Raw genomic sequence first — 19,361 nt, forward strand, 5'->3', positions numbered from 1 at the left:
GTTTTAAAATGGAATTTGTTTTATATGATACCAATATCTTTTTTTAAAGAATTTCGGATTTCAAAGACAAACAATTCAAGGTTCGAAATAAAAATATTGTTTTTGGTTTCTATATCTCTATGAAATAAATGGACTTTTTTAGAAAAACATTTATAATTTTTTTTTTAAATTTATTTCAGACATACCTTATACCTGAATTTATAAAAATTGAATTTTTTGAGTCCAGTAAAGACAGAAATATTTAAAGACCACTTCGTACATTTGTTCAAAAAAAAATTGACTTTTTCGAAAAAGTAAAAATATTGAAGAAAATTTATAATTTCATAATCTCAAATAATATTTTGATGGTCAAATTTATTTTGAAGATTTATTTCAGTCATCCCTTATGCCTAAATTATAAAATTTGATTTTTTGAGTCCTGTAACGACTGAAATATTCAACGACCACTTGGTATATTTGTTCCAAAAAAAATTCAATGTAAATCCGATTATTTAGCATGAGTTAAGAATTAAAAAGATTTCATAGAACAAATATTGGACTTTTGAATTTTTCTGCCTGGGTTTTTCTTTATCTCTCATACAAATATTAATTGAATGATATTTGGAAGAGAATTTCAGGCGAAATTTTTTGGGGTGAAAAGTTTTTCTTTAATTTTCTATGAAATACATTTTTTCTTTTCAATCCCACATTAGCTAAATTTTGGATGGGAAAAGTTTTTCTTCGACAGATTTTATCGCTTCATTTCCTTTTCAAAAAATATAATTTAATATTTTTTTCTATACAAATGGGACGATTTTTTTCAACATGCCAATTTTAATACATTCATTATATTGTGACACCCTATCACACACCATCATAGCTACAAACATAGGGATTTTTTTTTTTTAAACATTAAGATTTTTACTTTTGCGGGACATACAGGACAGACTTTCTTGGTGACAGAGTGAAAAGAAAAATAAAACAGAACGAAAGACACACTTTTACAACGAAATGAAAACTAGGAGGAAGGAGACAGGTGATTACAAATATTTCCATATTGATTTATAACTAATATCCTATATATATATATATATATATATAATTATAGATAGAGGAGGAGGAGACAAGTCTAATTGGTTGTGTGACAAAAAAGGAAAGAAAAATAATAATAATAATGAAAAAAACTAAATTCAATAATTTAAATTTTATAAATGAAATGAAAAAAATACATATTACGTTTCAATTATATTTATATATAAACTATATAGATATATATGTATATTTTTCAATGTGTATGTATGTATAAAGTTATATAGATAATAACTATAAAGCATCGTTGTTTCATGTTGTTGTTGTTATGTTTTCTTTTTTAGTTTTTGTTTTATAATTAATTAATTATATAAATAATTAAATATGCTAAACTAAAGTCAACTATTTTATGTTTATAAAAAATAAAATAGTTAAATTAATTAATTAATAATAATTATATATAATTAATATATGGATTTAAAGTAAATATTACAATCAATTTATACAATAAAGGCTGGTTTTGTGTTCTTTTTGTTATTTGTTTTTTAAATATATAGTATTTTTTATTATTTACTAATATCCATTCGTATAGAACATTAAACATTTAGTTGATCTATTTTCTTATTTTGAAGATGAAGGGGAAACCACTATAAGAAAATTTTAGATTTTTATAATTTACAAAATCAATCCCTTATAATCATTTTCCCTTTATTTCTCTTAATGCTGTTTTGTGTGAACGTAATTAAATATGGAATCATCATCATGAATGGATTTCAATTATTTGTATTCCATAAAAAAACATAAATTTTGTTGCATATATATCTATTTATAATAATTTAACACATTTCAACATGATTTCTTTTCTTTTTTCTTTCTTCTTGTTAATAGATTTTGGTTTTTTCCTATTACTTTTTTTCCTTTCTTTCTTGACATCTTCATTTAGGCATTTTAACTTACAAAATTAAACATTGTTGTTATTTGAATATTATTATTAATAATAATAATTATATTTGTATGGGTGTTTTTTGTTGTGTACCTATCATAATAATAATAATGATATATAATAATTATATATCACTTTTTTAATTTTTTTCCATTTTTTTCAAATTTTTGTTTGAAAAAACTAAACACAGTAATTAATTATATAAAGGCTTTTAAGGCGTCTTCAGTAGTATATCTTTTTTTCGGGTTCGTGTTGGTGATGTTGCACCCAATTGTGCAGATGATGATGTTGGGAGGCGTTGATAGAAATAATTGCGTCCAAATTTCTTTTGCAATTTATAGCCTTTCCGCTGTAGGAACTTGGTTAATGTTTGAACATAACTGCTAACATCCTCTTGATTTTCTAATAAATGTATTGAAATAATTTCAATTTTTATTTTGTCAAAAGGTAATGTTTGTAAGATCTGTAAAAAGAGAAACAAAGAAAAATCGACACGTTAGTCATGAGTTGTGTTAATGATTTTTTGATACAAACAGAAAAAAACAACCTAATTAAAAAATCACTTTCATTTTTTGTGTGCTACTCAAAAAACTAAATAGAAGGTGGAGTAGTAGTTTAAGTTGCTTAAGTGCAAGGTAGCAACAGCAGTTGTAGCAGCAGCATGCAATCAACCACTGCCAATTAACACCACCAAAATAATTTCAAATATGTTTTTAGAGCAAGTATCCCAATAAATGTGCTATGGTAAGCAATATTGAAATGTCATCAGGTTTGTGAATTTTAAAATACATAGGATAATTGACTCCAAGAGAAGTATATAAAATGTTTTTGATAGATATTTTAAAATGTTTTAGGAGGAAATATGAAGAACTGCCGAAGGACAGAATTAAACCAGTGAGCGGAGCAGTATAGTCGGACGGGGCCGACTATACGATACCCTACACAACTAACACGAACTCTAACTTTCTGAGGATGTTTATTCCGAGTCTGAGTAATATTTCGTGATATTTGCCCCCTCTTGTCCGATTAGAGGTTAACAACATCTCTTTCTTACTTTTTTTCGAATATACAATACAGTCCTTCTAATTACTTGTCCAGATTACCTTCACGGTGGGTTGTGTTGTGATTTTCGGATTATACTCTACTTGAAAACACACAAAAAATATGTTTTCCGTCCATTTCATCCCAAAATTTTAATCTGATCATCACCGAAACTTGTAGGCGTTGTTCTTGACTATAATTGGAACTTCATGAAAAATTTCAAAGCCATCAGCGCGATATTTCTCCCTCTAATGTGGTAATGGGTTACTAAATAATATCTGAATACGTAAGCACTTGTAAATATTTGACTGTAACTCCCACATCTGAGTAGATACATCACTATATTTGGTATCAATTTAAAGGTCAACCACTCCTCTTGGATATGCTATCAACTCCTGGGGTCGACATCCTCCAGGAGTAAATATATATGCCATAGAATACAAATTTTGTCATTTTTCACACAAAAGTCAGGGTCCATTTGACCCGCTAAATATTGACCTATCTTTATCAAAACATGCATGCTTATTCTCTGGCCCGATCCCCTTCTCCATGCAAAAATTCGCGGCGTTACAAACATTTGGGGCTGCACAAAGCTATAATACCCTGACAACATAGTGGTGTAGGGTATAAAAAACGTAAATGATTTTCCAATCAATATAACTCAACACAAGTGGATATCGATATCTTTCCAGTAGGAAATATCAATGTTCTACTTTTATAAATAACAATAAACAGGTCAATCACCGATCATTTTGATTAGGAATTGGTTACGGTCATATAACTTTTCAACTCTTCCTTGAATTCCTTCATTTCTGTTGAAGATCTAATGCTCGGTATTACAATAAATTCGTAAATAAGAAAGTTTATCATTTTCAAGCGCCGAAACATCAAATAAACAAGCAGTAAAGGCGGACGGGGCCGACCATATGATAACCTACACAACTACCACGGAACTCGAACTTTCTGCGGATTTTTATTCCGAGCCTGAAAAAATTCGTGATGACTGGTCCATAACTGTGGCCTATATCGTATTTACTAATTATAATGGACAGACGGACGGACACACATGTCTATATCGACTCAGCTAGTCGAGATATGACGATCGGTATACTTAAAGGTGAGTATAGGACCAAGATTTCGCGGCGTTACAAACTTTTCGGGCTGTACAAAGCTATAATACCCTGACAACATAGTTGTGTAGGGTTGGGGTACCGACAGATTTATACCTTTAGCCTAAGTAAGGTATATTTTAAATATTTTAATTCGATTATTCAATTCTCTTCGAATAAAATTTACAAATTTATAAAATATTAACCCCGGAAGTAGTGGACTAATGGGTTCCACCTTCGGACTTGGTCTATGCTTGGTAACGATAATAAGTTTTGCAAACTTTGGTTTAAATCGGAAATTCCATTCGCCTGATATTGGATTTATAGATATTGAAAATGTTAACCCTTTGTGTGGGAGGTACCAGAAGGAGAGGACCAATGGGTCCCATCTTCGAACTTGATCTAGGCTAAAATATATCTACATACACTAAATTTCTGTAGGTATTTTAAAGTTGTAAAATCGTCTGTGAATCGAAAGCCTTTTACAGTGCTATAAGAAGGTCACTTATATTTATACTCAGTAAATGGAAGATTCATACAGTTTTCTATGGAAAAAATAACGTTTATTGGCAATATGTAGGTCTTGGATACCGAGATAACCCTGTACCGAACATATCTCTTGAGAAGTCCCTCTTTAAATAAGATTTCTTTGAAAGAAATTTCTGTAAATACATCTCCAAAGGGATATTTCCTTAATTACTACAGTCTACAAACACAACGCCTAAAAGTATGCTTTAGTATATACACTGAATTATACTCGCTTTTCACACATTATAGGGCACACAAAAGTCGTGGCAACCAAATCTAAATTTTCTACTTTTTTTTTGAATTTTTGGGTATTTTACAACAACAAACACTTACCTCCAACTCATGACCATGCACGCCCAAGCTAAGAAGATCGTATTCAACACGATTTGAAGCTAGCATGATTGTATAAAGCGGAAAACATTTGACACGCGAATTGAACCATGTCGTCTCCTCGTCAAGCAGACTATTAATTCGCACTTCAGACTCTTCGTTGTGTACAGTAATCTAAAAAACCGAAAAAATAAAATAATTAGTTAACAAATCCATATATATCATAATTTTTAAAAGGAATATTACCTCTTTGGGATAAGGATTTGGTGAAACACACGCATGTACGACTTGTACACGTGGCCTCAACCCATTCTGTTTACGCAATGTAAAAAACCGCCGTGGCTCTGGTTCCACAATAATACCGGCCCAATTTAATGTATCCGACAGCCAGGGTGCTGTCATTAGATGACCCAAGGAACCGGTTAGGGATTGTATGACGGCACCATTTGTTTTACCCTGCAGTAAATTGGCCACATAATAGGCCATTTTTGGTGTTAATTCATTGGGATGGGCACTGAAATTGAAATGTGGTTGGACACCGATTAGGCCACCGCCCGGTGTACCGCCATTACCCGGCCCCAGGGTGGAGGGCGATGATGGTGAAGTTTCAACGCCGCCGCCATCCGTTCGTGTTTTCAAAAAGTGCATTGAATATTTGCGCATATGGATTTCACGCAGGAATGCTATAAGTTGAGGATCGTCTTGAGCCACGCCATAGAATTCATAATCACGCGACATATTCAGGCGAAATTGTTGATGGCGAATTTCTGTAACGAAAAAATAAGAAACCAACAAATAAATAAAATGCAATGCAAGTTTTAATTAAATCGACAAACAACAATGAAAGAAACGAAATTACAATATTGAGTTTGATTCCATCATGATGATGTTGGCGGATCGCAATCATCACATGATGTATGTAGGTAAATCAACTTCGTTTTAGAAATTGGTAAGAGAGGTGAGAAGGGGTTGGTGGGTTTTACTAAGGTGGTAATAACATTATGACTACCAACTTGTAAGATGTTTGTTTATGAGGGAGGGAGAGTTAGATCTTTTGTTTTGCGTCTGATGGTCGGGTGGTCTTGTTGTTATGTTCGGCCTGTTGGTCATGCTTCGCTGGTCAGTTTTATTTACAAAATAACGACGAAGCTCTAAAGATGAAATCCGTCTGAAAAGATGTTTATATGGTGATGGCCTGTGTTGCTTGCTCGTTGTTTTGCATTTGTTTAATTATAAACATAACCACCACAACATGATTGGTCTGAACTGAAGTGAACTTTTTCTACTAGAGATTGGGTTAATAAAATAGTTTTTGTAATTTCTCTCTTAAAGGGGGATATGTTTTTCTTTAATTTGTGGAGAGAAGAAACGCATTTTCTATTTTAAAAATAATATCAAATGTATAGAATTTTTGTCCAGAATTAACATAATTCAGCTGGGCTGAATATGAGATTTTTGGGATAATATTACATTCTGCTCAGTTAATAAAATTTTTTCTTGGCAAATATTCAATTCAGCTGGGCTGAATTTGACATTTTTAGGATTATAAAGGGGGGAAATGTATTTTTTAATTTGGAAAAACTATGTATTTAAAGACAAATATCAAAATTTAGCAGGGCTGAGTTTAGCATTTTTAGAATTATAAAGGAGAAATGTATTCAGCAGGGCTGAATTTAGCATTTTTAGGGGTTAACATAATTCAGATGGGCTGAATATGGAATATTGGACATAATATTATTCAACATATTGTGCCCAGTTAATATAAGTGTTACTTGGCAAATATTCAATTCAGCTAGGCTGAATTTGTCATTTTTAGGATTATTACATTTTTAAAACTTATACAGAATTCTATGAACCAGAATTTAATGTTTTTGGAGAATTATATACTCAGAAGAGCTGAATTATTTAAATTTTATTCTATTGTTTCAAGTAAAAATATTAAAAATATTCCCTCAGTTCAGAAGATTTGAAATTACTCTTTGTTGGAATTCATTTGAGCTGAATTGAAACATTTTCCTTACAAGTTGGCATTACATCGTTTAAATTGAGAAAGCAATAAAGAAAATACAATTCAGCTAGGAAAAATATCTAATACTAAGCTGAGTTGACATTTTGGTACAATTTCTGTATTATAATATTTTTCTTTATTGCTGTATGGGATTATTTCTGCTGAACTGAATAAAGATTTAGATAAAAAATATAATTTTTGTTTCAATGAATTTAAAAAAAATTGATTTATTCAGTAAAGAATTGTCAAATAGAAGTATTTACATGATATAAAAAACATTCAATTGATTTTAAATCACTCTTAGTTAAAATTCAATTGAGCAGGATTGGATTTTTGAAGTTTTACTAAAAAATATGTAATTCAGTAAGCTGAATTGAAACTTTTTTCTTAAATGTGGGCTATACGTGTTTTAAATTGAGAAAGCTATAAAGAAGACACAATTCAGCTAGAACAAAATGCATAATTTAAATATTTTCAAAAGTGTTGAGTTAATAGTAAACTTCCTCTGATACCATGGGGAAGTAGGGGGCATCTTTTTTCCCTACTATGTATATAATTATACTATTCACCAAAACACAATTCGAAATAAAAAGTAATAACAATTTGAAAAAGAAGAAGAAAAAAAACAACAAAAACAAATATTTTTTTAGCTAATTATTATCATTATTATCTGTTATAGTTTTGAAGCTCAGGTGGTGGCGGTGGGAAGAAATGAGATATGAAACAAAAAACTAGCAATAACAATGCCAAGCAAGTGCCAAAAACCAAAAAAAAAAAAACCTTCAAAATTTTAAGGTGTGTTTTGACATAACATAATCACCCAGTAATAAGTCCGATATGAGATTGGAAGCCACCGACACCACAAACGATGAAATAAAGTAACAACAATAAAGCTCCAGCTGTAATCATAAAAAAATAGTTTGCCGGCCTCATAATGAAACTATTTGTAAAAAAGCCACAAGTGCAAGACATAAATTCCCAAACCAATTAACCATGGCCGGGCGGTGGATGGATAGATGATGAGGGTTACAGTTAAAAATAACCATATAAAAAAACTATTTGTAAGGGTGATCGAGAAGAATATAAATCAAAAAATCAGATAAACGAAATAAATTAATAGAAGAAAAAAATAACCAAAAAAATAATGCCAACTCCATAACATATGTTGTTTCATTTATATGCAAAAAGGCCGCAAAAGGAAAAAGTTTATAAATGTATCAAAGCTAAATCATCACCTGATAAGAGGCTATAAATAATACCATTTCCCCCATTAGTAGCTGTACTACTAATATGGTGGTGAGTAGGTGGTACATTTTTGCTGTAAATGTTAGGTAATTTAACAAATGTTTTGAAATGAAAAAACTGGTAGTAGGCCTTCTATATGGCTTTATCCTAAGGACACACATTTGTTTGTTGGCTGGAGGCCGGTGAGAAATAAAAAACGAACCTAAACAACCTTGGCCCCACCGTGAGTGTGTGTATTGGTGTTGTCAAGGGGATTTTCTTTTTTTGTTGGTTCTATCAGTTTTCTTTTTTTGTTGCTTTTTGGGTCATCATACAGTGTAATAGTTTCAAAAGGTGAAAGAAAATAACAACAAAAATAGCCAGTTCGTTTTTTTTTATTATTTAAACTTTTTGCTATTTGAAAAAAAAAAACAAAAAAATGAGTTAACAACCTTGTAACTGTCTTGTCGCCGCTCTTGCTTGACCAAAAACACTTCGAAACCTCAACTACAAAAAAATTGTAACAAGAAAACCCCATAACCATTAAACGGAATTCAAGTGAAAATAAACGAAAACAAGAAAATTTAAAATTGTTAATTTTTTATTTTGCTGAAGAAAACTGGGAGGGAAAATAATGCCAAATTGCAAAAAATAATTGTTTATAAACGGTTAATAGAGAAAGGTGTTAATAGTGACCAAATTTTCAACACGTTTACCGCAAATGTTATGGGTCAGTCAGCAGCAATTCCATTATGAAGAAAGTGATTATTTCAAAGGGCTTGAAAGATGTTTTTTCTTATGGAAATTTAAATCAGCAGTGCTGAATTCCAGTTTATTAATTGTATATAGTCAACTAAATTGGAGTTAAAGACTAAAGGGAGTTAGTTTTGGACATGCTGAACTTATTGGATGGTGATACAGATTAGGTATAGTTCGAGGATTGTATTCAAACAATAGGGAGATTCTCATAATAGGTTAATTGAAATGTAATAGGTTTTGTACAATTTTCCAGGAGAGACAAAAACAGCCAGCTACACGTGAAAAATTGGACTTAGAATTCCATTGGAAAAAAATCGGGTGTAACGTCGAAAATAATACAATGGATATACACAACTAGAAAGCTTGAAGAAACAGCCGAATTATGATCCTAAAATCCAATCACCTAGGCCCAATCAACCTCTTGACATTTTTAGGAAAAAATAAGCCTAATTTCTGCAATAGAAGGCAGATCAGAGAGCTATGTCAGTTATTATCTCTGAAATCAAGGAACTTTTTAAGAATTGTCAGTAGACTAGAGGTGGAATAGGAAAAACCGACAAGTAAATAAGTGTCAGTCGGTGTTGCCGACATTTACATATATACCCTCAACCTATAGTTAGTGGAGATTATATTATTCACTTTAAATGAGGTATATGTTTTTATCAAAGAGCTTTCGAATATAATATTTATAAAAACGGATATTCAATTGGCTTCAAATTTAATTTACAACTTAAAAAATGGCTCTTTGTCAGGGAGTTACCAGAAGAAGAGGTCCGACGTCTTGGTAAATAATAGCTTTGCAAAGTTTGGATGAAATCGGACATCGGAATCCTTTCACCTAATATTGAATTTATATACATTGAAAAATTTTACCCTTCGTGAGGAAGGTAGCAGAAGGAGCAGACCAATTAGTCCCATATAGGACAATCTATTTTATTCTTGGTAAAAATAAAAGGTTTTACAAAGTTTGGTTTAAATCGGACATTCATTTCGCCTGATTTATAGATTTATGATTTATAGGAGTGTACCAATTGGTCCCAGCTTAGGGCGTGATTTAGGCTTAGTAATGATAATAGGTTGTAGTGGACCAAAAGGTCCCATTTTCAGACTTGAGCTAGGCTTGGTAAAGTTAATAGTTTGGATTAGGGATAAGTAAATCGACATATCGATTAATCGAATTTTTGTATTGAAAAAATCTAAAAGTCGAAATCGACTTTAGATCGACCAGACAGTCTTTGGAAGCTCAAATTCTTAATTCGTGTTTTCCCTAAATTCCACATATATTTATTTTCTATTCGTTTCATTTTCATTTCATTCTCAATTCTGCAACGTTATTTATCATAATTAAGATATGTATTTTGGGTAAGTTTTATCTGGGTGTGTATTTGTTCCGTAGGCGTTTTCAGATGATCATTTATTTGCCTTAATGTTTCACCAGTTCACTCTTCGAACATTATGAAATATCGTAACAAAAACTTTTCTTCTCATATTTAATGAGATTAAAAACTGATATCAATATAGGTTTCATATTGATAAGGTTTATTACAAACATTTTATTTAGTGATAATTCCCAGAAGTGAAGCTAAAACTATTCAACTAATCGGCGTATTTCACTCTTTTAACTAAGACATTCGAAATATGAAACCCCATCACATTTGTGGAAAGGTGTTCAAAACAAACTAATAAACTAATTTTCGATATGTAATCAATGCTATTCAAAACTATTTTAATGACGTTTCGAATGTTGAATGAAATCAATGCTGAATGAATGCTGTTCAAAAAAGTTTGTAATGACGTAGAGGAAACTACTCCATATTTTTGTTGGGGTATTAAATTACTGAGGGTTGTGCCCCGTTGATGAATATTTGTAATTTCCCAATTCTTTTTTTCAATTTTTATTTTCTTTTAACGTTCTTTCAAAAATGTGAATTGAACTTTCAAATAATAAACTAATTACGTTTTTTAATATGGGAATATTGGGAGTAAGATGAAACATTAGGAGGGAAGTTTGTTTGGGTTGTTATTGGGTTGGGTTGTTTTTTGGTAATATATGTATTAGATATTATGAACATAATTAGTTATTATCACTCAACAAAATATTTAAATAAGGGGTGAGGGTTACTATGACTCCACAAAATACTTATCCCCTTTTGCAGAATATTCAGGCTTAACACAGTTTTGTTGTTTCTATAAAAAAACAACTATTTATTAGGGAAAGTATGACATTGTCCGCCAGAGGTGTAAAGCAGGCAAGACTATAGTTTCGCATCTCGCCACTGATCCTCATCAGTTCACTTAATTTTTTGTTGGGATATTCTCCCCAGAAGCTTTTTATTTATAACTTCTTTACAAAAACCAAAATGTCTCTTGTAAGAAATCGAAGTACTTAGGTTACCAGCGATACCACCTCACTGAGAAGTTCGTTGGTGTCTGACTTCGTAGCTAACAAGGCATTTGCAAACAAATGTATACTTTTTCCACTGCTATGTGTCGTTACGTTTTTCTCCTAAAAATTCAAAGATATCTGGTGGAAACGACCACAAATCCAACACACATAGCTCACGGTTACTTAAAAATCACTATAGATTTTCAACATGTCGTTTAACAGATTTCGAAATTTTGAAAACCGGATAAGTTGGCGTTTATAGGATTTAATGGTGGGACATGGTAATATCGATTGAACCAAAAAAGCACTTGATTTTTGAGCCCTTCTTTAAACATTGACAATTGTCTTATCAAAAAAAAAAAAAACTACCTCATATGACCTTTATCTTGATTTATATATTTACATAAAGACCCATAGTACACCTTCTTCGAAGCCTAAAGGTTTTAATTTCCCAAATTTAATTAGTCAAATAAATTTTAAAGTCTCAAGACACCCAACGAATTTAAAAAAAGTTTATGAGAGCAAAGCCTGCGTTTTTTTTAATTTTTACATACAGGGGTCAGCTAACCTCAAGCTGTACGTACAAACATCAAAATAACCCGATATACGAATATATCATCAACCACATGAATAATGTCTCGAAGAAGTAAATTGTAAATAAAAAAATATTTGATTGCGGTTAAATGTTGGCCCGACAGCACACTTAAAGACAATAAAAAGGGGGTTGTTCAACAAAACTAAAAAAGAAGAAAAAATAATATGAAAGACAAAAAAACTACCGAAAATAACCGAAACCTTTAAGTGGTTAGTAAGTAAAGACGTAAATATTGTGTGTGTAAGAAACACCCCTTGCAGGATAATGGGGGTAAGGGAGTATTGAATTTTTGATTCTACAATTGAAGATACATAAATTGAGCACCCCATAAGCCAAAGAAAGAAGAAACCGACGAAAAAACTACACAATTAAAATAGCGTACACAATAAATACAAGCCAATACAAGGACATGTATAACAAAGGATAATGGCGTTTAGGGCCCGCCCTGCCAACCTACTACCTACATGTGTTTCCACCATACCATCGCTAACTGAATTTACTATGAAACTCCTCTTTGGCCTCATTTTTCAATTTACACCGTTAAATTTATAGCTTTAAGCTTGGAAGGACAACACTCTATTGTTGAATATATCTTCCCCTTCCCAAATTTAACATTATATGTAAAATAAAAATAATGGGTCCACCACTCGGGGTAACCTATTATTACATAGAAATACCTATCCGCTGGCATTGTTATACTACAATCATTATTATTTTTTTCTTGTTTTTGTGTTGTATTAAGAGTTCTATTGATTTTCTGCTAGGCTTTTGGTAACAACAACACAGCCTGGCATTAGAATGAATTTTGCATGTTTTCCCTAATGTACCTCCCTCATTGGAACTCAGAACCCATTAAGTATTGGTGAGTACATTAATTTTGAATAGTCAAATCAATATTATTGTGCCATAAACAAAAATCACAACAATAGCTATTATTGTTGTTCGGTATTTGTTCGTGAGGGGCGAAGGGGAGAATGCCTGGCAGGAAGATACAAAAACTAGGACTCTATGTACATGGCAGAAAAACATCAATATCTAATTTGAAAAATGTATTTTGATTCATTCATGTCCGACCGAAGCGGAAATTTATTTATTTATTGACAGGCGAATAAATTTTTGTTTTGGATAATTGTGATAAATTTGAATCGGCATGAAAATATCAGATGGAAGTGGTAGAAAATTTATTGAGATTAATCATATAGATATGATCAGAGAGGGTCCGCCCGAAAAGTGACTCAAACGACATACTTTTCCTAGTTTTATTTACATTGGTACCTAGGGTTGTTTACATTACAAAATATGGAAATTACATAAGCTGTAATGAAAACCACATCAAATTTCAAAAATATTAAGCTTGAAATAATTTACTATTTTGTTTGGACTATTAAGGAAGTATCTGAAATAGTTTAGAATATTTTATATATTATTGTAGAGGTATACAATATTTTTGACTTTTACAACTGTTTGACAGTCGAAAACCTACAAAAATTGCCGCACGGAACATCCCAGGATATTATATTTCATAGTATTTTGAGCAAAAACTTCATATATAATCATTTCAAGACAAATACATGTTCTCTTATTGGGCTCTACTTTTTCCGCTTTTCCTTTAATAATAGAAACGCTTCGAAATAGACATGCGTTGCGACGATCGCCTCTTCATTCTACGAACATTTTTTAGAAAAATTATTTATGGGATCTGAGAACAAAAAATAGTTAGATTTAGACAGATCTGGAGTGTATGTTTACTGAGTCAGCCATACGAGTCTGTAGGCAAAGGCAATATTTTTCCGTAAAAAATGGATAGGACATTCGAAATAATCGACTCAAAAATAGAATTGTTCGGGGTCAATATATATAGACTATATAAAAACGTGCCATAATATTTTAACTCTGTGAAACCATAATTATAAAAAGATAACTTGCAAAATAAAGCTGGGACCATCTATTATTATTGTTATTTCCAAGCCTAGATCACACCCTAAGGTGGGACCCATTGTTTTACTCCTTCTGGCACCTCCCCCACAAATGTTCAACATTTTCTCTATTTATATTATGTTAATCAATATCTAATTTGAAAAATGTATTTTGATTCATTCATGTCCGACCGAAGCGGAAATTTATTTATTGACAGGCGAATAAATTTTTGTTTTGGATAATTGTGATAAATTTGAATCATGAAAATATCAGATGGAAGTGGTAGAAAATTTATTGAAGATTAATCATATAGATCAGAGAGGGTCCGCCCGAAAAAGTGACTCAAACGACATACTTTTCCTAGTTTTATTTACATTAGTACCTAGGGTTGTTTACATTACAAAATATGGAAATTACATAAGCTTTAATGAAAACCACATCAAATTTCAAAAAATATTAAGCTTGAAATAATTTACTATTTTGTTTGGACCATTAAGGAAGTATCTGAAATAGTTTAGAATATTTTATATATTATTGTAGAGGTATACAATATTTTTGACTTTTACAACTGTTTGATAGTCGAAAACCTAAAAAGATTGCCGCACGGAACATCCCAGGATATTATATTTCATAGTATTTTGAGCAAAAACTTCAAATATAATCATTTCAAGACAAATACATGTTCTCTTATTGGGCTCTACTTTTTCCGCTTTTCCTTTAATAATAGAAACGCTTCGAAATAGACATGCGTTGCGACGATCGCCTCTTCATTCTACGAACATTTTTTAGAAAAATTATTTATGGGATCTGAGAACAAAAAATAGTTAGATTTAGACAGATCTGGAGTGTATGTTTACTGAGTCAGCCATACGAGTCTGTAGGCAAAGGCAATATTTTTCCGTAAAAAATGGATAGGACATTCGAAATAATCGACTCAAAAATAGAATTGTTCGGGGTCAATATATATAGACTATATAAAAACGTGCCATAATATTTTAACTCTGTGAAACCATAATTATAAAAAGATAACTTGCAAAATAAAGCTGGGACCATCTATTATTATTTCAAAGCCTAGATCACACCCTAAGGTGGGACCCATTGTTTTACTCCTTCTGGCACCTCTCCCACAAATGTTCAACATTTTCTCTATTTATATTATGTTAGGCCGGCCGTCGAAAATGTCGATAAAATCGGAGAAATGATCGAAGTTGTAACATCACCCAGGAGCTAAAAATCGACCATAAAACTGTATTAAACCATTTACACAAAGCTAGATTCAACCATGTGCGAAAAAAATCGTGGTCAAAGAGCAGTGAAGCACCTTAAACGATGGCCAAACCAGGACTAACAGCCAGGAAGGTTCTGCTATGCATTTGGTGGGACTGGAAGGGGAATATTTATTATGACATGCTTCCATATGGCCAAACGCTAAATTCTGATATCTACTGTCAACAACTGGACCGTTTGAGCATATCAATTGCAAAGAAACGGCCAGAATTAGGCAACAGGAGAGGTATTGTTTTCCACCAGGACAACCAGAAACTTCGGGGAGCTTGGTTGGGAAGTTTTAATGCAATCGCCATGCAGACCAGAGAGATGGCTCCAAGCGATTATCATCTTGTTCTTTTATTGCTAAATTTCTTTTATGATAAAAATTGGTATCTAGGGAGGATTGTGAAAATCGAATACTAGAGTATTTTGCAAATAGAGAGCAGGACTTATTTGAGAGAGGCATTATGAAGTTACATCTACTAAAATGGAAACAAATCCTACAACAAAACGGACATTCCGAAGCATGTTAAATATAATGATGTATCCTTAGTAGCCGATTTTTTGCTTTATCATTGACTATATTTTCCACTCCTTTTAATTCTAGCAGCGACATCTATGTGTGGCTCCGGAAACGTTTCAATTCATCCCTTATATAAATCTCTTTACATTCTTAACTAAGAGGCGAATTTTTGGGTGCCAAAAGTGTCTACCTTATTACACATATTCAAGAGGTACCACTTAAGTCCCCCTTCGAAGTATTACTGGGCTATAGTTTTGTAATATTCCGTCCCCTATACAAACAAGTATTGTGAGAAATTTTCCAACTATTAACCTGCAAGCAATGTACTTGTTGCCAGACACCTGTTATCCAAAAAACAATGCGGCAAATTATAAGCCTACAAAAAACATTTGTCAGGACATAAAAAATAACTGATCCTCCGCATCTTTTTTTCATTACTATCAAACATATGGTTGCAACGATTAATACCAAAAATATTTAAGATAAAACGAGGTAGTACAAATTATTTTGCAAAAAATAAAAAAAGAGCGAAGCATGGAGGAGAAGTTCAAACAGACAAAAGTTGTCCTTTAAGAATTTTCTGGCATAGCAACACCACCACATGGTGTGACATTTTCGGTTTCTAGGCAAAGAAAAAAAACGAAAAGAAACTAGAATGGGAAAATTACAAATTGCCTAAGCGAGAAAAATTTACATTTGACTATAAACTATAAAATTCAGTTATATGTACAAACCCCCACACACGAAAACAAATAAAACAAAAACTGAATTAATTGACCTAAAAGCGGATTCCCCCTTCCATATAGAACTAAAAGTGTCTGCCTCCCTTAAACTCATACCAGACAATTGTCATATGTTTTTTATGCCAGCGAACCTTTATTCATTTTGTCACGTGCTATGCCCGGGGAATTTCGTAAACTTACAAAACAATAAAAATTCTTAAGATCTTAATCTTTGATTGAAATCTTCTACGCAAAATGGAGAGAAAATAAAACTAAAAGGGAAGAAACCGAACAAAACTCGCATTGCAATAAAATAAATTTTCGAATATCTTCCCCTGTTGTCGATTTTTTTATTCTACTCAAGAAATTGCGCAATTTTTTTGTTTTGTTTTTGTTGTTTCATAAACTACCAGGGGTTGTAATTTATCTTCATCGGTTAGTTTAGCAGTCAGAACTGCACTTCGACGGCGTTCGAACCTCTTTCTGTTACTTCTTTAACTCTGTGTCGTTTGTGGCACGAAGCAGAAGAATGCCACAAGAGTTGTTGTTGTATGTCAGCCGGGCAGAATGCATTACCTCATTTGTTTTTCCATTTCAATGCAGCACCAGGTATGTGGTCGTAGGAGTGGAAGAAAGAACGGACCGACTGACATCAGTTTTATACCCTTAGCTTTTGCCCTAATACACACAAGACACTTACAACAACTAAAACAACAACAAAAAGTGTTTTTTTGCGGAAAGATAAGACTCTTATGCGGGTTGTTCCATTGAAAAATGAAAAAGAAAGAAACTAACAACAACAAGAAATGAAGAAGAAGAAAACGTAACAAACCATTATAACACGCACATCCTAAAGAGTGGTAAGAAAAAAACTGCAACCCATGCTCTCGCTCTAATTCCCTCTTTCTCTGCACATTGTTCTAACCCAAGAAGAAATCTGTTTCCTAAAACAATCTAAGATATAACCTCCCAAAGTGGAGCGGAGCGAAGCTAGGGCTTGGTAAACTATTTTATGTGCCCATACTTTATGTACCAACCACCACCATCATCATTCAATGTGAATGGACGGCGAGCGTTGTCGTCTGCATTTTGTTCTGCCCTGCTGTCGGACACTAGACTACTCACTGTGATAATGTGGTTAACGTTGTAATTTCCAACTTGAGTCTTAAAGTGGAAAATCATCAAAACGCAAGCCACCCGGTTGGCTCTATTTTGTCCATCACCAACCAACCACCTACCAACGAACACCGCATGAAGTAAGGCGGCAAGGCAAGCACATACGACTAGCTAGCTAGTGAGCCAAGTTAGCCTCCTGAGGCAAAGGGAAATTTGTTTGCATGAAATCCAATATGGATATTTTACTCCAGTTTCTTTCTTTCTTACTTTGCTTACTGGACTTTGGTTAGTTTCTCTGATTTCTAAGAGTATTGTGGTTGTATTTAGAAAAGCGGAACAGTAGGTTTGCGATTGAAAAATTTGAAATTTATGTTTGATGAAAAATTTAGAGTTGGTTTAGAGTAGGTTGACATTTTTCTCGCCGAAGAACTGATGCTGTATGTCTTGTTGTCGAAAAAGATATTTCCAATTCTTTACAAGGTTCAAATATTTTTAAAACTTTGAGGCTTGTCAAAATTAATTTTGAAGAGTCTACTTGTAGAGGAATAAATACATCTGCAGAATATTTCCAACATAGATTCATGTTTTGGTATAGCCCTCATATTTAAATGTGTCTCCCAATTTTTGGCATTGTAATTTTTAATTTTTTCTGTCTGTAATTTTGAATATCGGATCCCTTAGGGGGTGAAAAATATCTTTGCTGAAAATTAACATCTTGATTCCCGCTCAATTTTAGGTATTTTGATAATCGTAGAAGTATTCTCCAACCGCAAATAACTCCGGGTTCCTGGTGAACTTCGATATCTTGGGAGGTCTATATCCCACCATGTTAATTTCCCACGCTATATTACATATTTAGATTAGATGGATTTCTATCCGAAATGACTGTAGATTGTCATTATTACTGATTCTTTGTGGGTAAACAAAATTTTCGCAGAACATTTAGAGGTCTATGTTTTACGTAGACCCTTCACAAAGGTCCCATACAATTTTTGAGTATTTTCAACCAAACTGGTTGTAATTTAGTATTCCGGATGATTTTTATCCTTACACACAGTGAGTAAGCAAAATTTGCACATTGTAATATTTCTTTCAAACACAGTTCAAGTTCGAAGATAGGGGATATCGGTCCACTTCTTCTGGTACCTCCCTCAAAAAATGGTCAAAATTATGTCAAAAATTAATTTTATATCATGAGAACGGAATATCCGATTTGAACCAAACTTTTCACAGCCTATTAGCCTAAATCAAACCGCAATATGGGACCCAATGGTCCACTCTTTCTGGTACCTCGCCAACGTTGACCTGCAAAGTGTGGATTTGTGTTTCTGGTGATTTTTTTAAATACGTTATATACTATTGAGCTATATGACTTGAACTGAAATATGCGGATTTAAAAAATATTTTTTTTCGCGGACTTAGGCGTTGCGTTTTAAGAGGTGTTATTTTTTTAAGAATATTTTCCAGGGCTTTTCGAGCGAAGTTTTGTGGATTTTAATCTAAGAGGTGGATGCTGAGCAGTATAGTCGAGTCCTAATTATTTGATAATCTACACGGCCTTAAACTTTAAAATAAATACCTGAAGCTGATCAAAAGTTCCGCTTTATTATTTTAGTATATTTTAGTATATTTTTACTTATTTTAGTATATATCCGATTACAGCAATTGATATCGGATTCAAATTAAACAAATATCATTGATACACTGGCAACTTTTCCGGTTCATGGCTGGCTGTTCAGACCAGATACCAAAATTGCCGAAATATTAATATTTATAATCAGGATGCTTTCATAACTAGGTATAATCCTTTCAAAAGCCACATATCCACGAATTCTCTGGACCGAGATTTAAAACAAAAAAATATATATACGAAATTCGAATAA

General features: G+C 32.4%; 1 protein-coding gene across 1 annotated transcript in view; it reads right to left on the reverse strand.

Annotated features, from left to right (window-relative positions):
* Positions 1-2,122: 2,122 nt before the first annotated feature.
* LOC133330613 (protein Star) overlaps positions 2,123-19,361 on the reverse strand; it is a 31,168-nt gene continuing 13,929 nt past the window's right edge. Inside the window, exons 2-4 of the mRNA XM_061539053.1 lie at positions 5,206-5,726; positions 4,963-5,133; positions 2,123-2,414 (exon numbers count right to left, since the gene is read on the reverse strand). Of these exons, the coding sequence (XP_061395037.1) occupies positions 2,163-2,414; positions 4,963-5,133; positions 5,206-5,726 (944 nt within the window). The 3' untranslated portion in view covers positions 2,123-2,162. The remainder of the gene's footprint in view (positions 2,415-4,962; positions 5,134-5,205; positions 5,727-19,361) is intronic.

This window comes from Musca vetustissima, unplaced genomic scaffold (assembly GCF_032173495.1).
Source record: "Musca vetustissima isolate MV318-11 ecotype Yass unplaced genomic scaffold, APGP_CSIRO_Mvet_v1 utg29509, whole genome shotgun sequence".
NCBI lineage: Eukaryota > Metazoa > Arthropoda > Insecta > Diptera > Muscidae > Musca > Musca vetustissima.